General features: G+C 35.9%; 1 protein-coding gene across 1 annotated transcript in view; it reads right to left on the bottom strand.

Annotated features, from left to right (window-relative positions):
* LOC129221509 (protein still life, isoform SIF type 1-like) overlaps positions 1-21,098 on the bottom strand; it is a 251,783-nt gene that overhangs the window by 46,170 nt on the left and 184,515 nt on the right. Inside the window, exons 15-17 of the mRNA XM_054856000.1 lie at positions 12,428-12,598; positions 10,247-10,427; positions 2,089-2,355 (exon numbers count right to left, since the gene is read on the bottom strand). Coding sequence (XP_054711975.1) covers positions 2,089-2,355; positions 10,247-10,427; positions 12,428-12,598 — 619 coding nt within the window. The remainder of the gene's footprint in view (positions 1-2,088; positions 2,356-10,246; positions 10,428-12,427; positions 12,599-21,098) is intronic.

The raw sequence follows: 21,098 nt of genomic DNA, 5'->3' as shown, positions 1-21,098 counted from the left end.
GAAGCACTAAATATTTTCACCTCTAGTTTTTTGCGAACCGAGGTAAAAAATTTTTTATACAGATTTATTTCCCCATTATTGGCAATTTTAAAGTGATTCAGTGGTTAACTCTTTAAATATCACCAACATTGGCCGAATTAAAACCAGACTTAAAAATTTAAAAAAAAAATAGCCAAATGCGGCCAAAAGCTTGGTGATATATTGCCAAAAGTTTGACAAATTATAACACCACTTGAGTTAGCGCTGAAATTAACAATGATTTCCCCCCAAAAATGTGTAAAAGGCCCCGTTAGGAACATCCAAATGCAACCAAAAGGGAAGGTGCACAACTAGATCCCACTAGGAGTCTACGTACCAAATTTCATGTTTCTAGGACATACCGTTTTTGAGTTATGCGAGATACATACATACGCACATACGGACGTCACGGGAAAACTTGTTGTAATTAACTCGGGGATTGTCAAAATGGATTTTTCGGATGTCTGTACGTTCCTAGGCATATATCCACGTGTGGTCGGGTCGAAAAAAAAAAAAAAACAAAAAAAACTCAACATTCTTTCGGGGATGAGCAAAATGGAAATTAAGGCCGATTTTTGAGTGAATTTTTTTTCGAGAATACAATACTTCCTTTTTTGTAAAAGGAAGTAAAAAAAGGTCTAAAAGCTTTCGATGAACGTTGTTTCACCCATAAGCTTATGTTGGTAGTATAACCTGTCGGCGGGGCCCAATGAAAAAAGATATTGGGATGCCCTAGGAAAAATACTTTTTCCGAGCACCCCTTCAGTCAAGTCACCTCCGAGATTGAAAGTTTGCATACTAGATGGTAAAAGGCTTACGAGAATTATTACATCCGTTGATTAAAAATAAAAGCTTAAAAATTTATTTGTTTGGGAAAAAAATAAAAAGAAAAGAAAATGACACTACACTTTACGACACCCTAATATTTCTATGCATTATTTACTTATCGCTGCGCTATCTATTGTTTCTTCTCTTTTTTTCTTTTTTGAAGAGTTAACGAAGAATTGTTGAAATGTTTTGAAAGAATGTGAAAAGTATTTTTCTCGCCCGTTGTTGGCGGATAATGCTCTTTTATATTTTATGGAATTAGTGATCAAAAGTTATTTTTTACATAAAAAGTAATATACAGGGTGTTCCGTTTTAACCTGCAAGACCTTTATTTTCGAAACCGTTAATCCTAGATGTTTACTTCCAATTGCAAAAATATTCAGAATCAGATGCAGAGTTAAGACATTGAAAGTTTGAAGCAAAAATAAAAACAAGTCAAAAAATACAAAATTTAACTTCTTATACGGGCCCTAGGTCCTCTAACTAATATTTAAAGAAATAATCTGCATAAAAAACTATTACTGACACAAAAAAATTTACATTTTTGCGACCAAAACTCAAGGAGATATTCCAGTTCAAAGTTTTAAGGGACCATACTGAAAATGAGATGGAACTTATCGCCCTTTCAGAAGAGTGACAGGTCGTCAAGGTGAGAAAAACAAGGTACTTATATTTTTCATTGCTTTAAAAAAAATAAAAGATGCAAGTTTTTTCCGTGATACGAAAAAACACACTACAAAACCTCGAACAATTTTTAAAACCACATTCTGTGCACACATATATAATTTTAAACACTTGTTAACTGCTATATTTCCCCCCAAAAGGTGCTATTGACGACGAGTGAAAAGTGTTGTAAGTCACAAAACGCTGCGTTTCACACCTCAGTGAAGATTGATCGTACAAATTTCAAATTTTTTGTGTAGGAAATTTTTTTCAATGGAGATTATTTCCCTTAATATAAATTAGGTGACCTAGGACCCATATTAAAAGTTATATTTTGTATTTTTTGACTTATCTTTATTTTCCCTTCAAACATTCAATATCTTCACTCTGCATCTGATTTTGAACATTTTTGCAATTGGAAGTATACATCTAGGACTAACGGTTGCGAAAATAAAGGTCTTGCAGGTTAAAACGGAACACCTTGTATATATACATATATATTTGTTACCATTTCAAAGAATAGAAGCAACAGATATAGATATCTATAGTAGCTCGGCACAAAATAGTTCGGTTACTGACCGTAGAGCGGGGAGGGGACGATGAGCTTGTCGATCATCTCTTCGCTGATGAGGGCGGGGTCTGAGGGGGGCGGCGGGCAGACGAGCGCCTCTATGTAGTCGTCTGCCGCCACCCTGCAGCAGAGGGGCTCCGGGGGCTGTGTTCGCGCCGACCGCATCATCATACAGAGGGACAGCTCCTCCTGGAGCACGCTCTCTATGTACATCATGTCCAGGTCGGAGACGATGGCGCCGTTGATCACCATTATCTCGTCGCCTTTCAGGAGGCCTGCTTAACAGAGAAAAGAAAAGAAACATAAGGCTGTTTCTGCGAAATCTAAACAGAAAATGAAACAATGAGCGGCATTCATCATTTCGATAATAAGGAACAACTGAACAGGAAATGAAACAATGAGGAATATTCGTCCTTTCATCATTTCGGTAATAGGAACTGAAGCAGTGAGGGCTATTCATCCGTTAATCATTTTGCCAACAGGAACTGAAAAGATGAGGGATGGTCATAATTTCAGTAACAGGAACTGAAACAATGAGGGATATTCCTCTCATCCTTTGATCATTTTGGTAACAGGAACTGATACAATGAGATATATTCATCAATTAAGTAACAAGAACCACCTGAAACAATGAGGGATATTTATCCCTTCATCATTTAAGTAAGAGGAACCAACTAAACACAGAAACTAGAGCAATGAGGGATATTCATCTCATCCTTTGTTCATTTCACTAACAGAAACTGCAACAATGAGTTAATTCATCCCTTCATCATTTCGGTAACAGCAACTGAAACGATGAAGGATAGTCTTCTCTTCATCATTTTGGTAACAGGAACCAACTGAACAGGAACTGAAACGAGGGATATTCATCCTTTCATCACTTCGGTGACATTAACTGAAACGACGAAGGACATTCATTCTTTTATCATTTCGGTAAAAGGAACCAACAAGACAGGAACTGAAACAATAAAGGATATTACCCCTTTCACAATTCAATTACAGGAATCAAGAAAAAAGAATATGAAGCTGAGTGATGTTTCACCTTTCATAATTTCAGTAACAAGAAACAACTGAACAGGAAAAGAAATAATTCGGCAGATGCTCGCGCAGGTCGAACTTCTTCCCCTGTCGTTTTCGGCCAGTCACGTGGGCAAATCCGCATCCGATTCACTAATTTGGTTTCTGATATTATGTGACCAAGTCGAAAACGATACCAAAGTTAATCTGAGGTATACGAGAGTTGGGCTGAATGAGTCAGATTTTCCCTTTCATCCTTTCGGTAACTGAAAATAACTAAACTGAAAATGATAAATTTAATGATATTCACATGTCCCTAAAACTGGTAAATAAAGCAGTAACACCAAAGGGTCTTTTGAAATTTCAATCACATTCACGTTCATCGAAGATTTTGAAAAATAAAAAAGGCCTGATTCGGAAGAGGGGAGAGGGGGCATATAACAGTATCCTTGGATAATCACATTTAACGGTTGGTTCGTTAGTCAATTGTTTGTTTATATTTGATAGAGAATTTTTATTGGTGGGTACAAAACTGAAAATGCTGCCAGCACCGGAAAATTCGAGATTTTCGTAGCACTATTCGATTGCATTCAGTTGAACAAAACCCGTGTTTTACTTGTTTTATATTTCTGACAAATATTAAGGTGACGTAGGTTCCAGGTATTATCTGCTAATGAAATTGTTCGCCAACCTGAAGATTATTTTTATCGCCAAGACACCATAAATAATTCTCAATATAAATAAATTCTGTAAAACAAGTTTTTCTGCCAGCACAGTGTGAATGCAGAGAAAAGGAGAATATGCTATTTAGTGTAGTCATATTATACAAAAAAAAAGGGGGCTAAAATCGCACACCACGATGTAGTTCTGATTTTTTAATATGTTGCTTGGTCAGTTAGAATAATGTGAATCTAAGTTTGCAGTTTTCAAAAACCTGTGCCCGCTGCGTAATTCGCGAAAAACTGCGAAATTTTCGGACTTTGTTTAGTTTTTCCACTCTAACTCCTAAACTATCCAACTTTTGATACTAAATGTGACTACCAGTTTTAAAGCACAGTAAATTTTGAACAATTTAAGCGTAAATTTCGCTCTGTGTGACTAGTTTAGGAGATATCGTACTTCAAAAATGGCCGTTTTTTGGAAAAAAATAAAAAAATATGCTTCCAACACATTTCAGACGAAATATCGAAATAAATTCCTACTTAATGAGAAAAAAATGGATATACTGCAACAGTAAATTTAATGGGCTATCATTTAAGTCCAAAACGAAATCTGAAGAGTCAATAGTTCCTTTACAATCGCAAAACAAACAAATAATCAGAAAATTCGATTTTTGAAGATTTGAGACAAAACACTTCTCAAGACAATATGGAAGATCCTATTCCAAAAAAAAGGAGCAAAATATGATATAATAAGACTCTCTCTCATGTGTTATAACATTTAAGTTATCTGTGTTGGGAAAACATGCTGGTTATGAAAAAGAAAAAAAAAAAAAAAAGACCAATATTTGACTGCCTTATGCAGGTAACACAAACGTTCCTTCTCCTACGTATCTATACATTTCACACTGATGAATTTTCGGCCGCATTCCGTTTTTCAACTGGAATGTAACTTACCGAGTTTTATTTTGAATAGAGAACATTTTTGATATCCGACAAATCTGTAATGAGATTTAATTGTCCGAAGACGAGCGAGCAGAGAAAAGAAGAAAAAATGAAAATGAGAGTTCACTTATTCTTTTTGCGAAAGAAAACGAAACCGTCCAGGTTCATCATATCAAACGTAAAACTTCAGCGGGAAACTTAGAATGAAAAGAATATACTCCTTGTACACTTTAAGTGCAATATTATCGAATGACTATACTTATTGAGAAATCATTCAAGCAGAAAAAATGGAAAATAGTGATACACCTGGAAACATTGACCAAAATGCTTCCATTTTTTCACAAGCTGATCTAGATTTCTCAGCAAAAAATGCTCGCCTATATTTACAACAGATCTGAAAAAGAGAATGTATTCAAAGGATTTTTTTTGCACACTGAAACAAACTTGAAGTTGTTTGCGAATCAATAAATGTTCGCCTAGTTTGTGTTCATACTTGTGCAATGAACATATTATACTGAAACAAATAGAGAAACCAAAAGAAGAAATCCATAGTTGAAACATATTAAACAATTCCATTGTGGGCTGTTTTGTGAGTTTAATAAATTGTGTCAATGTTAATCTTCATTGGAGAACTGGAATGACTCTGGAACGTTTGTACTGTCTTTGGCTACACCAGAACGACTGCACGCTAGAGCAAAATGATTATATTTGACTTCTCAACATCAGAGTGACCCAGAAGAAGCTGTTTTCCAAATCGTGTAATAAACGGCACCTTAATAATGAGTTGCTCTCTTAAGTTTGAAAAAGAAAAGAGAAAAAACAACAAGAGAAAGAGGTTGAAACATTATCCGAACCGCCGGCGAAAACAGTACATCTCAACAGATCGTGATCGTTGATGGAGAGCATGTGAATCTACTTTTTTTTTGCTGTTTCTGTCTCAAACATTCAAAAGATTTTCTTCCAGAAAAGTGACAAAGTCTAGTTAATTTGTATCCAGCTCTATGATTTTTTTTCAACAGAGGAAAAATCTAATAGCTCTTAGATTCGTATTCTTTCTTCACGCAGTTAGTGGATGTGATATCACATCTTCCCATGTCCGGCTAAGAAAAACAAAACTGTGTGGTGTTTTTCAAATGAACCAGTGTTGAATTGATCAGGCCACCATTGCTTTCCTTCTTGAAGTGAGTTTCGAAGCTGTAAAGATGGAGCTAGGTTCTCTGTATGGAAATAAGGCATCCCCAGATATCCTGCGACAATATTCAATTCCACCTGTTCGTCAAAACAGCATGGAGTGCAACTGTGAACCGTCTTTGTTAGTCTTCAACAAAGAGTAGCTTCATTCCATTCGTATCGGAGGTACCGACAAGTAAACAAATGGTTGGCAGAGGAGAAGGATATCTCAGAATTGAGTTGGTCGAAGACCAACATAAATTTTGAGATTGGTTTGTCGCCAATCACAACATTAAACGAATCAGCCTCACCTGTCCGTTTCAGATTTCTCTCATGTTTGCGCAAGAACGGATATACAGGAGTATGCTGTTGTTGCAGAGCTGGTCTTAGCTCCTCAGCTTTGTTTAATCTGACATTTGAAAAGACTTCTCACAACATCTTTCCCATTCTAATAAACAAAAATGAAAAAAAAAAAGAAAATAGTAAAATGAAAAAAAAAGTCCACCTATCACTACCTTCATTTTTTCAGTTCGGGAGTACGATCGTACCCATCAAGGACCCTATAAAAATCAAAACATTAAGTGTAGTTAATTTTTAAGATTTGTTTTAACGATAAAACTAACATGTAAATAGTTTCACCCTTTTTAAATCATTCTGTCTTCATTCTTTTGTCCAGATTTCCCTTTTACTAATAGGAAGTTTTTAAAATCTTTTGTTCAAAAATATTATCTCTTCAAAATCAAACTCGGTAGGCAACTTTCAAGTCGAAAAACGAAGTACAGCCGAAAGTTCATCAATGTGAAAGGTATATAGATACGTCGGGGAAAAAATGTTTGTGTTTCCTGCATAGGGCTGTCAACTATCAGCCTATTTTTTTTCTTTTTCATAACCGGCATGTTTCCTTAACACAGATAACTTGTAGAAATACACATGAGAGACTTATAATGTCATTATTTGTTCCCTGTTTTTAGAATAGGATCTTTTATGTTTGATACGTTTGATATGAGGAACCTGGAACCTTTCATTTTCTTTTGCAAAAATAATGTGAACTCTCATTTTAATTTTTTCTTTGTTTCTCTGATCACTCGTTTTCGAATAATTGAATTTCATTACAAATTCGTCGCATATAAAAAATATTATCTATTCAAAATTAAACTCGGTAGGTTACTTTGCAGTCGAAAAACGGAATTCGGCAGAAAATTCATCACTGCGAAATGTATAGATACGTAGGGGAAGGAACGTTTGCGTTACCTGCATAAGGCTGTTAACTATTGGTCCATTTTTTTTCTTCTTCATAACCGGCATGTTTCCTCGACACATATAACTTATATAAACACACTAGAGTCTTATTATATCATTCTTTGCCCCATTTTTTTTAGAATAGGATCTTCCATATTGTCTTGAGAAGTGTTTTGTCTCATTTCTTCAAAAATCAAATTTTCCGATTATTTGTTTGTTTTGCGATTGTAAAAAACTATTGAATTTACATACTTCGTTTTTAGCTTAAAGAAAAGCGAATTAAATTTACTGTAACAATATATTCAATTTTTTTTTATTTTTATATTGAGTAGGAATTTATGTCGATATCTGACTTGAAATGTGATCGAAGCATAATTTTTTTTATTTTTCTCCAAAAATGGCCGATTCTTGAAGTACGATATCTCCTAAACTAGTGGTCATTCAGAACGTTGTTTGAGCTTAAATTGTTCAAAATGTAATTAACGTGCTTTAAAACAGGTATTTACATTTACTATCAAAAGTTGGATAGTTTAGGAGTTAGAATGGAAAAACTAAAAAAAAAAATCCAAAAATTTCGCAGTTTCTCGCGAATTACACAGCGAGCACAGGTTTTTGAAAACTGCAAACTTAGGTTTACATTACCCTAACTGACCCCAACAACATATTAAAAAATCAGACATGCGTCTCAATTTGCGATTTTAATGTCTAATAGGACTGGCTAATTGAAATATTCTCCAAACTGTTTTTGTGTTAGAAATTAAGCCATTAGTAGGTAGCTATAAGAATAAGATAGTATTTCATTGCAAGGAAAAAAGAGAGAGAGAGGATGGGGGGGGGGGGGGAAGAGAGAGAGAACAAAACTAAGCGAAACGAAAACTAAGCTTTTGTTGAAGTTGTAACTTGGAGTCCTGTGTTACGAAAATTCGGGTAATCAAAATCGACCTAACATTTTGAAAATAAAAAAAATAAATAAAAATGAAATAAATACGTAAGACTGAAGCATTCCTAAAAACTACAACACACTAAAAATATTTTTTCAGAGCACGTATTTGTATATATTGTACCCTTTGTCAAACAAACTTATGGAACTGTACACATGAGGTTCAAATAGAATCTTTCTGAATTAATTATTGATGTAAACGTTTCTAATGACGATATTAAGCTGTGATATATTCAGAGAAATTATGCCGTTACAGAGAAGGAAAACCTTCTAGGTGACCACATTCACTATAATCAAATTTCGAGGACAGTCTCCAAATTTGGATTTTTTTGAGGCTGTGTTCCAAAAAACTCCTACATTTTCTATCTGGAATGTTTCTTTCTTCAATTTTACTGATTGCCTGCTGCCTAAGGATATAGAGATGCAGAGAAAGCTTCTGGATATTTTCGCCTCCTGCCGGTACTAAAACTTAAGTAAACCTTAGGTCAACGAGTCAAAAGTGTCAATCTCATCGTCTGCCCAAAGAGCAGCTATATCACTCCAAGTGTAACCCTGTTTTTAATGAAAAACAGCTATGGACTATCCTTCCTTCTTTGCTAGGCTATTCCACAACGACTATAGCACTTAATGCACACCTTCATTTTGACACTTGGTATATATTACCACCATTCACAATGGTGGAGCCACCTTTCACAATGCAAGTACACTCTTAACGACTGTACTTGCCAACAGATCTTCGTGTAACTATACTATATTGTAATTGTCTTATGTTTTGTGCAACTATACGTTGTAAATGCCTTCGGTTTTTGTGTAACTCTAGGTTGTAATTGTTTAATAAAAAGCCTCGAGGGTGCCGTAACAGGTTAAGTCACAACAATGACAGGCATTGTGGCCCCTCGAGGAGTGAAGTGAAATGAAGTCAAAAGTGTCTTGATAAAGTTGATATGTGCTCTAAACATTTTCAAGTGTTCTAAATCCCCCTTGGATTCGGGGATATGTCCCTACATTAATGTATAATATGGCCTCCCTAAGTTAATCTAATGTCAGATAGTACTCGAGTTAGCAACCTGCACAACGTTCACGAGAAAGACTGAATGTAAACAAAGAAATGCACCGCACGACGACGTTAATTATGTGTTTGGCTTCGGAAAGAACAAATTGGTGCCTGGCAGACTGCGTATGCGAATAACATTGGTTTATTTTTATTTTCTCAATCTAGAGAAATTCCCAAAAGTGGCATACCTGTACTTCTGGCTACTTGTACTTTCGGTCTATCTTTTCCGTGAACAGAGTATAGTGTGGCTCTCTGATAAGTTGGTCCATGTCTTCAACAACATTTACCTCTTTTTCGGGTAATAAGGAAGAGCAATCTGCGCTGAATTGATTTGGTTACTAGCGCAGTCGTTCTTAAAACGTATTTCAACTCTAATTCGCACCAATGACGCGTCTTTTTCTCATTGAACTCCCTAACCGCTGTATTCACCATTAACTGAACTACGCGGTTAAGCGCTTAACCTGGAGTTATCCCCTTCTTCTGTATTCACCGTTAACTTCAACTATGCGCTGACAGGTTTTCGAAACCAGGCGTGGTTGGAAAACCTAACCAAGCTCCGGAAGCAAGGTTAAGGGCTTGGTTTGGCTTCTGAGCATGCGCATTTTACAAGTAAACATTTGAAACAATGGCGGACCGAGTGCAACTTCGCATACGGAAACTGCAATATATCGAGTTTTTAGAACTCAGAGACGCGTATATAGAGATGACGCGTTCTTTTTTGTTACCTATTTCCATTCTCTTTACCAACAAGCTACTTTATATAAAAAAATAAAAAAGTTATCAGGCTTATGACAACAACACCACGAGCAAAGATCCGCTTTACCTCTATCACGAACTCTACACAAGCGCAGAGCTGAAATAACAGAAACGAAGAAGAAAAAGTGTGAAAGTCATATGATCTTTATTAGCCAATATTGTGTCTGCGCTTATAACAGCATGAAGTTTGGTTGAGTAACTTCTTGTTGAGAAACTCCGAGGTGTTTTTCGTCGGTGAATACCGAAATTTTAACCTCACGGTAACAATCCCAACCACGAATTAATGAACCTCGCGGTTTAAGGCGTGTGGTTAGGTTAACGGTGAATAAGGCGGTAAAAAGAAGTAACACGAAAAAGAGCAAGCCTGAGGTTAGCTCTATCCTCACCTTGCTCGGCCGCCTGGCTGTCTTCTTCCACCCGGCTGACGTAAACGCAGAGCTCGTCCTGGTGTTCCGCGTTCTCCACTAGCTCCGCCTCCACGCTGAAGCCGAACAGCGACTCCAGGCTGCAGCGGAGCAGCTCTACCTGGTAGAGCACCTTGGCGCACACCTCCACCGTCGTGAAACACTGGAAAAGAAGGGAGGTTTTGAGAAAAAAAGATTGGTGGAAAAAACAGGGCAAACAAGACTAGCTAAAACGGGCAAGCGCATGAAAAAAAAAAAAAAAAAAACCTGCGTTAAATTTAAGTAAGAAACTGCTAAATGTAAAATTTTCAAAATAAACAACTGTTAGTTTCAACCGACGAAAGCAAGATGTCTTTTATTATGTGACAAAAGCAACTTTTGCCAGTTTGCTTTGAAATTCGCAACACCACTCGCATTCAATGGCGGCCAGTTGTTGTCGATGTTATGGAGTCATGTAGCCAGAGCCAGTTGTACTACATCTATGGTTTTCCTCGATTTCGACATGTCTTCAGAATTATTACTGGCTTTTCCGCTGTTGCGACCTTAACTGCAAGCAGCAATAAAATAAAGTTGAGAATAGATAGCTGCTATGCGTAGCAAACTAACGGCATATATTTGTATGCGCCAAATGAGTTAGGGTGCAAAAAATTGGTTAGTTTTTCTATTATTTCCGAAGACCAGACGTTCTTTCAAAGCAGAATTCGTATACTGTCTAAATTGACCACTAAAGAACTGCCCTCAATCGGTCAACTTTCTCATGTTTCCCTGCAGTACAAAAAGAAGAAAACTAGTAGATACAAATACAAACTAGTAGATACAAAATATGCTCATTGCTTCAATTCTACTTTCTAAGGGGGGGAGGGAGATTTTCATTTTGGTTCTAATCGTAACGAGTATTTTAATCTGATTCCTCCTAATCGAAGAAAAAAAAATATTCGCGAACCAAATAAGGTTGTGAAGCAATCTTCCAGGATCTGTGAGCACCAGCGACCAGGAGACAGCGCTCTCTTGTGATGTAAATAAATATCGTCGCCTCAGAGCAACAGTAAGACATCTAATCCCAGGAATAACACTAAGATATCCTACTGTTGCTCTGAAGCGACGACATCCCCATCGTCGGGCAAGCGCCTGAACTCAAGCGCAAGCGCAAGCGCAAGCGCTCATCCCCGACGATGGGGATGGGCGATCCCCAAGATCCACACAAACAGGTTAATACAGGGTTCGTACTAAATTTCAGAAATAAAATGAAGGAGCTTAGGAGGAGTTCTGAAGGAGCAGAATGAGATTTTGAAGGAGTACTTTTGGGCTGTCCTTAAATGATGTCAGACTTTTTTACAACGTATTTGATCCTCTTCCCCCTTTGTCACACTTAACCTTATTTCTCCTTTGGTCAAATGTCATATTTTGCATAAAAATGTTGTTATAATAACTGAGTGATGTCACTTTTTGTCACTCTTGCTCTTCCCCTTGTCACAATTTCATGAACCCATCTCCCCCTTTAAGGTATGACATCACACATAGATGACCTTTTTAGAATGTCAAAACTGCAATTTACGAAGCAATTGTTTTCTTTAACAAAATCACTTAATATAGTACGTCCGCTTAAGTATTTTTAAATATTTAAATAATAATTAGACAAACTGACTTTTGCTGTTGAGAGTGTGGTGGGGGGGGGGGGGGGGAAAGCAATAATCATAAAACTTGAAAAGCTTTTGAAATGTCTTAGTCATCTAATATTTTCACCTTCAACTTTTAATTAAATTATCAATTTGTAAATCACATCTTTATAAAAAAAAATAAAATAAACATACGAAATTACTACAATAAAATCGCCCTAATACCTTCGCCCTTGTAACGATGTGATAAAGCTTAGTTGTCGTTTGAAATAATTTAAATTACTGTCACAGAGGAAGATTATGTAGTCTTGAACTAAAAAAGAAGGAGTTTTGAAGGAGTTAAAACCAAAATGAAGGAGTCTGAAGGGCCCTTCAAAAAAAAAAAAAAAAATCCTAAATGAAGGAGTATTGGAGGAGTTTTGAAGGACCGTACGAACCCTGTAAGAAAATTGTAGGTTACGGGGTCTCTGGATTGTTAATGCTACATGGTAATCCTGAAATTTCCTGCCGAGAGGTAGGACCTGGGAAATGAAATATCAATGCTCACCAGTGAGTCGAAGAGATCGGACCTTTGAGGGGTGTAGTAGTCTTCCGTGCCATCGGGTCCCTCCCTCCTAAGGCGCAGGAAGTGGTCAGAAGGAGCCAGCTGCTTCTTGAGGCAGGCGCTCCATAAGATGTCTTCCACCGTCATATTCTCTCGCACGCACACCGTAACCGACTGCAAAAGAGTTTTATCAGACAACCCAAAAGGAATACCCGGAAAAAAGTTACCTTTACGTGAAAAAATACAGTTGTGGCCAAATTCTGGACACTTTCGAAATTTTTGTGCTTTACTTTCATATGTTAGTACTTTTCCGTTAACGGTACGACACTTGGTTTGGCGACTTGTTAACTTTTTTTTATTTTAGCGACAATAGATAAATTGCTTAAAGCGATTTGCGATATCTAAAAGCACATGACAACGCTAGAATTTAGAAAATAAAGTTGCTGAATGTCACCAACTACGAAATTTTTCGTTTACAAGAGTTACAAGTTAAATCACTGAAGAAGAGATTAAGTTAAAATAACCAAAAGTAAAAAAAAAATAATTTGAATTTTGACCTCTTGAATTCAAATTATGTTTTTCGCAATCACGAGTGTGTGTGTGTGTGTGTGTGTGTATGTAGGCGTGTGTGTTTATGTGTGTTTGTGTGAAGGGGGTATGTGTATGTGTGTGTAGGCATGTGTGTTTATGTCTTTGTGCCGGTATGAGTGTGTGGGTAGTTGTGTGTATGAGTGTTTATGTGTGGGGCGGGGGAATGTGTATGTGTGTGTAGGCATATATGTTTGCGTCTGTGTGCAGGCATGAGTGTGTGGGTAGTTGTGTGTAGGTGTGTGTGTGTGTGTGCAGGTGTCTGTATGTATGCGTGTGTGTGTATGTGTTTCAGTGCGTGTATGTGTTTGTGTGTGTTTGTGTATGTGTGTGTAGGCGTGTGTATGTGTTTGTGTGTCTGTACGTGCGTGTATGTATGCGTGTACGTGTAGGATATGGACACAACCTGGAGACGGTTTTCGCTAGAAGAGCAGTATCTCCGACGGTGATGCTGCAGAGGGTGCTGGCGGGAAAATAAAATGATCTCAAAACAGTCAAATGAAAGCAATAAGCAATCGTGATTGCTCAAAAATGCGCCAAGTGACTTATCTTTAACGGAAAGGTGCCCTTATGCTTATAAAAAATGATACTTTTCACAAAATGCATATTAGTACCTATCATTCCAAAGAGGATATAAATACTGAAATCAATACAAAAAATAAAATTCAAACGTTTTCAATCCAAAAAAAAAAAAAGGTTGTACGAACTTGAATTAAAAACAGTTATTACTTTTGCTTTGTAACGTGTAACTTTACTGGCCAATTACTGCTCTTGTTCTGGGAACCAATAAAATGTTAATGACTGCTGGCATAGCGAACATCATGTCAGTTAAACAGTCATGACAGTTGAAACAAGTCATTATTATGATTTATACTGCAGGAAAAATACCGTTTTTTTTTTTTTTTGCAATCAAATTAGTTATTGCCGATTAATTTTTAACCTCCGATACACAAAGGAAGGGGGTTATACGTTTTACGCATCTGTGTATCTATGTATCTGCATGTGGCACTCGAGCGCCTAAACGGATTGACCGATTTTGAAAAAAAAATTTTGTCCGAAATTTTTAGTTAACAGAGAGTGTTCTTAGCTAGCTCGCGTCTTTGGATGACATTAATTAATGAAGGTATGAATTAAAAAACTCTAAAAGGTTTTCGCGATTTTTACAGAGAAAACATATTTAAAAATTTAGTACCAAAACAAAGAGTAATTTTTTCTGCGTCTGATAGAATGAGTTTAGAACTTCCATGTTATATAGAATTCGAATTACAACGTTTCTTTAAAAGAGGATTTTAAATATGGCTAAGCTTTTATTCATGCGATTGGTAACGAAATTCATTGTTGGCCGGCAATTAAATTAAAAATTTTTATCTGCTGCCAGTTTCTATTTGTCAACAAATAAAATACTTGTAATTATTTTTTAATAATAGAAGGCTTTTAAAATTTTTTCAATTTTCTTTCTTAATTCTAAATTTGCGACCCATTCGTTTTTTTTTTAAATTTTTAATTTTATTTTGTATTGTAAACATTTCAAGCCTTTTTTTGTACTGAAATTTTCTTTAAGTTCTAGTCTATTACTTAAGGAAATTGAGATCTTATGTATCCTAGACTCATCAGTCCATTAGGTATTTCTCTGTTCTTCTTCTAACTAAAAGGAATCTGTTCCATTTAACAGATTCTCTTCCGCCCAACAAATATTTTGTGTGAGTGATTGAGCACCCTTGACGGTGGTACTCCATGTTCCCTGTGAATGTTTGAACTCATAAAGTTTGACTGCAAGAGGGCCCCGAAAAAATGTTTGGCCTAAAGCTACCTAATATTTTACTTGGGCCTTGCTTCCGAGTATGTTATTATTCTGGGAGTATAATCCAAAATCCAAAAGCTTTTTCTGATTGCACCTCTGCGGTTAAACATTGATGATTTGGAGAGAAATACTCGCTTGTTGAAGTAGATGCTTATCTAAGTTACTTTCACTTGCTGTGTAGGGTGAATGACTAGTTATAAGCTTGCTTAGGGTGTTTTTTTAACCGACTTCAAAAAGGAGGTGGTTATCAGTTCATACCGTATATATGTTTTTTTTTTGAGCAATCACGATTGCTTATTGCTTTTATTTGAATGTTTCGAAGTCCTATCAATTTATTTTCCCGCCAGCATCCTCTGCCGCATCACTGTCGACCGACCGCCTCACAATGCCGCTCCTCTAGCAAAAACCCTCTCCAGGTTGCGTCAATATCCTACACTTACACGCATACATACACGCACGTACACACACACACACACAAACACATACATACGCCTACACACACACACACACAAGCACATACACACACTCAAACACATACACACGCATACATACGGACACCTACACACACACACACCTACACACAACTACCCACACACGCATGACTGCACACAGATAAACACATATGCCTACACACACATACACATTTCCCTCCCCCACACAAACACTCATACACACAACTACCCACACACTCATACCTGCACACAGACATAAACACACATGCCCTATACACACATACACATACACCCTACACATAAACACTTACCCCCCCACACACATAAACATACACACACACTCGTATTTGCGAAAAATATAATTTGAATTCAAAAGGTAAAAATTCAAATTTTTTTTTTTTTTTTTTTTTTTTTTTTTTTTTTTTTGTCCACTCACAGCATCTTACCTAGAGAACCGATTTTGATGATTCTCTTTTTAATGGATAGGGGATGGCTCAACTTAGGTCCCATTACTTTGTTGGACCATATTTGTTCTTTAGAAAAAAAGTTATGGTCAAACGAGCTGATGTGTGCATCACATGACTTCCTTTTACTCCAATTTAATGTCATTTCCCCATTATTCGCTATTTTAATGTGATTCAATATTTATTCTCTAAATATCACCAACAATGGCCAAATTGAAACCAAAAAAAAAAAAAACTCCGCCAAATTTGTCGCCAAGTTGGCGACAAAACTTGGCGACCAAAAGACTGGCGATATATCGCCAAGTGTCCGACAAATTATAACGCCACTTGAGTTTGCATCGAAATTAACAATGATTTCCCCCCAAAAAGGTGCAAAAGACCCCCTTAGGAACATCCGAAAGCAACCAAAAGGGGAGGTGCACAACTAGACCCCACTACGAGTCTATGTACCAAATTTCAACTTTCTAGGACATACCATTTTTGAGTTATGCGAGATACATACGCACATACGCACATACGCACATACGCACATACACACATACGCACATACATACAGACGTCACGAGAAAAGTCGTTGTAATTACCTCGGTGATGGTCAAAATGGATATTTCGCGTGTCTATACATTCTTAGGCACTTTTCCGCATGTGGTCGAATCGAAAAAAAAAACTCAACATTCATTTGGGGGTGAGCAAAATGGAAATTAAGGGCGATTTTTGAGTGAAAATCTTTTCGCGAATACAATACTTCCTTTTTTGTAAAAGGAAGTAAAAACAGTAAATTTCATGCAATTTCCCTATTAAATGATTAAAAATAAAATCCATTGCTGTACAAAAGTTTGGTGCCATACAACAGTAATATTAATAGTAATTGTGGTGATAATTTTGAATGAAAACTTCTCTGAAGCAAGCATCAAGTTTTTTCAGCGTCTTTGCTTTATAGTAGGGGTAAACCTAAGACCCCTATCAGCTTAAAATCAGTCATTTTGAATCGGAGCGCGTGTTTGAGTGGTTGTCTTTTCTGGTGAGTTATCGCGTTTGGTCATTTTTCGCTGCGAGCAATTATTAGCGGCACGTGAATTGTTTGTTAGATAAAACATTATTTTCGGAAAATTTGGCGAAACCCAAAACTTTGCTGTGATAACCCTAGCAGCGCAAGAATGAAAAATCAGATCCAAAATGGCTAAACTTAAGCTGATGCGTCGGCCTATCTACATAGCGGTTCTAGGTAAACCTAACCCGGAAGAGAGATAATGCAGTGATTAAAGTCTGCTTAGCCTTCACAATGCTACCAGGACCTCAACTACAGTAGTATTTGTATCGTTATCATCTATGCCAATAACAAATGATCTGGGCTAAGTAAGGAGATACAGGGCTGCATAACAAGCAAATTGTCTGCTGTGAAACGTACATTAGTTAAGGAAAACGTAATATTTAAATGATTATAATTAAATTAACACACAAATGAATTTCAGAGGGAACAAATCTAAATTTTTAGTGCCAATGGCTTAAAGTTTAAGGCGTGTTCATAGTTTTTTTTTTAGTGTGGAGCATTTTTATGAAAAAAAATAAGGTGAAGTTTCGTGACGGTAACATTTTACTATTTCTGAAACACATTTACACTAAAAAGAATGAAATAAAAAAATTTTGAAAAAAAAAAGGACCGACTTCAAAATTGCTCTAAAAAGTGAAAAATAATTTTGTTCTTTAAAAACCATCGATAATACTTTTAAACATAATTTTTGAAGTTGGCGCAAAAACGACAGATAATATCATTCACATCCACATAACTTAAATACAACTACAAATTTAACCAGGCCCAGTTTCGTCTCTACCACATACATTATGCATTGATGACGGCATATTTGAGTAAACATATTAATGTTTCGTTCCTAACTTTGGATGATTTTCTGAAAAAATATGAACGAAGCATGGTTACACTGGATTTTACTTTTTGTTTTTGCCAACTTTAAAAATTATGTTTAAAGTATTATCGATGGTGTTTAAAGAATAAAATTATCTTTCACTTTTTAGAGCCATTTTGAAGTCGGTCCTTTTTTTTCCAAATAAATAAATAAATAAATAAATAAATAAATAAAATAAATAAATAAATATAAATAAATAAATAAATAAATAAATAAATAAATAAATTGGTTACAAATATTGCAATTATAATTCATGGGAAAAATGCTAGGGATGATAGAAATTTGGAAACAGCGCTTTTATATGTGATATTTTCATTAATTTTCAAAAGTGATTTATATATATTTTCTGAAATAAATTGGAAAGATCTGGTGTGACCAGTTATGGTCCTACTGGTTTAGTTGTGGTCATACTAAAATCTAGTAATGGCCAAGCTAGCGGAATTCAATTATTTTCGAGAAGTACACACACAAAAAAAAAGTATTCAACAATTCTAAAACACTTATTTTTCTGACAATATATAATTAAATATAAAGTACAATTGATTTGCCAATTCGAGTAGCATTAAAACTAAAAATTAAATTACCGAACAATTGCTTTTGAAAAGTTCATCTGACAAAAAAAAAGGGAAATATAATAGATCTATTCTAAACTGCATTTTTATTTATCGCTTGAAAAATTTAGTAATATGAATTCTAAATAATTTTGAGAAACAATATATTCAAAAATTTAATCACGGTCCAATGTGCCCATAGCTAAAATACTTTTAATTGACTAGAAATGGGCATACGTATAGCATAAAATAATCTTAAATACCTTGATGGCAAAAATATACCTCTATGATAGAAAAAAAAAATTTTCTTTCTTTTGGTGCTTATTGCACGTGTTTATTTTGATGAGGACTACAGTTTGAGTGTCTTGCCTTCGTTGATACATTTTTTTATTACAGTACAGAATGCATATAAAGAACACATGAAAGAATTTACATCAGAAAGAGGGGAAAGTGCATCCGAAGCGAGGGTGTCTTGACCCACCGCCTCAAGTGGGAAAAGCAATCGCTTAGACCACTCGGCCATTGAGACCCCAATTAGTAGACTTATTAGTAAAAAAAAAAATTCAGGCAGCGAAAACTACCTGCATCTGTCAGCGTGCGACACTGTGTGCAACATCCAACGTGAGCCGATCTGGAACTGACAAAATATGGCAACTGGTTGTTGATATGGTAATTTTGATTACTGTCATGTGTTTAGTGACACTCCCAAGGTTAAGACAACTCGATTGACGTAAGAATTACAAAAAAATTGGCCAAGGCGTTTAGCCTGTAGAACGCCACATAGGAACAAACATGCATAGACTTATAAACACATAACCTTCCTTTGCGTCGCGTACGCGCAGTCGAGTAAAAATTCAGGCAGCGAAAACTTCCTGCATTTGTCGCACGCAGGTAGCGTGCGACACAGTGTGTGACACTCAACGTGCGCCGATCCCAAACGGACAAAATGGCAACTGGTTTTGAAATGGTACTTTTGATTACTGTCATGTGTTTAGTGACACTCCCAAGGTTAAGACAAATCGATTGACGTAAGAATTACCAAAATTGGCCAAGGCGTTTTGCCTGTAGAACGCCACATAGGAACAGACATACATACGCATAGACTGATAAACACATTAACCTCCTTTGCGTCGCGCATGCACAATCGGGTAAAAAAAGCTAAGGATGTGTAAATCAATAAAACTGCGATCTGATGTTTTAAAAAAATCCAGCAATGTCAGGTCTTTAAGCAAGAAACCCTTTAAAAACTCAAATGCAAAGAAAATTCAGTATTGGTAACTGAGAAGCATCAAAATAATAAATCACACTGAAGATTTAAAAAAACTAGTATGTTGTGGCCATCACGAAACTTTCTTCTATTCGGAACTCCAGCGCTCGAATACGCTACCTTGCGGTGATTTATAAAACTGCGAATGCAACTAAAACTTTGCCACGTTGCGTTCCATGTGTGTCTGTTGACGTAAACACAGGCAGTTTGTTCTGAGTATTTATTAACGCAATCGATGTGTCTTAGTTTGCTTTCAGCTACAGAAATTAATTCGTCCCTTAGTAGTATTCTCGAGCTCCTCAAAATAATGTTAGTTTTCATTATTTCCTTAATAATAGGTGAAAGCAAAAATTCTGGATTAACAAACTTGGATAACGTTATACAAGGTAAAAAATTTTATTGTTTTGTATGAATTTGTAAGAATATGGGAGTTTTTTTAATCTTAAATTAATTAAACTTACCATATTTTACAGCAGCATTTAGTTGGAATGGACAGTATGCAAAATATTTTCTTGAATATATTATCGTAGAACAAAATGAATAACCGAGAAAGAATTTACTTTATTCCTTTTATTCTCATTTGAAAGGTATCGCCAAATTTGTTTAGGGTTATAATTTTGGCATTGTGCGAGCAAAGTAGCCTTGGCGAGATTTCGCGTTTTTAGTTAAACCATTTTCAAATTTTATCATGAGTGGAATATGGTAGTAAGATTACAGAGTTCGATAAGTAAAAAGAAATAATTGTCAATCAACTGAAAAGAAAACTACCACCATATATCCGTGAGAATTTTGTTGATGATTTGCATAACATGACACAATTAAATCGTAACTCAGAAATTAGAAAAATCGAAACAGAAAATTTTTAAATTAACCGATTCGGGAATTCAAGAGAAATAACTCAGCTACAAATGGAAAACAAGCGCTAGCCAAAGCAAAGCAAAGAAGTATCATCTTCTTTTGGTAATAATTTGTAATGTCATATTAAATTTTCTAGCATTAATTGTTATTCTTGTCAGGCCACAATTATTATTTAGTTTTATCAAGAATTGATAAATATCGAATTCAACATCGTGAAAATGGCTGCTTAGAACTACGAACTACGTACTTTGCATTAATGTTTGACGTTTAGTAATGCTTCTTGAATTCTCATTTCTTTCTACGTGGGCCAGAATATCCACAAGACTTTGAAAATTAATTTAAAAAGAATAAAGCGAAAAAATCATACGTACGAACAAAAATCACAACTCTTTTAGCATTTTCTTCGTTACCATGTGCGTTTGTTTTAGTTTTCAATTCCGCCATTAGACAGTGACTTCAGTGCCCCCTATAGTTCGTTGGAGTTGCGAATATCTTTCTTATAATTCTGATCAATCCCCATGCTTAACGAGGAAGCAATATTCCCAACGAAAACAAAATTACACATGCCAAAACTTGACGACCATCCCAATTCGCAACTCCAACGAACTATAGGGGGCACTGCAGTCACTGTCTAATGGCGGAATTGAAAACTAAAACAAACGCATGTGGTAACGAAGAAAATGCTAAAAGTGTTGTGATTTTTGTTCGTATGCATGATTTTTTCGCTTTATTCATTTGAAAAGATTTTTCAAAGTCTTTTGGTTATTCTGA

The sequence above is a fragment of the Uloborus diversus genome, chromosome 4 (genome assembly GCF_026930045.1).
Source record: "Uloborus diversus isolate 005 chromosome 4, Udiv.v.3.1, whole genome shotgun sequence".
Classification (NCBI taxonomy): domain Eukaryota; kingdom Metazoa; phylum Arthropoda; class Arachnida; order Araneae; family Uloboridae; genus Uloborus; species Uloborus diversus.
The sequence above is the reverse complement of the archived record's forward strand: the minus strand, read 5'-3'. Positions and strand labels throughout refer to the sequence as shown.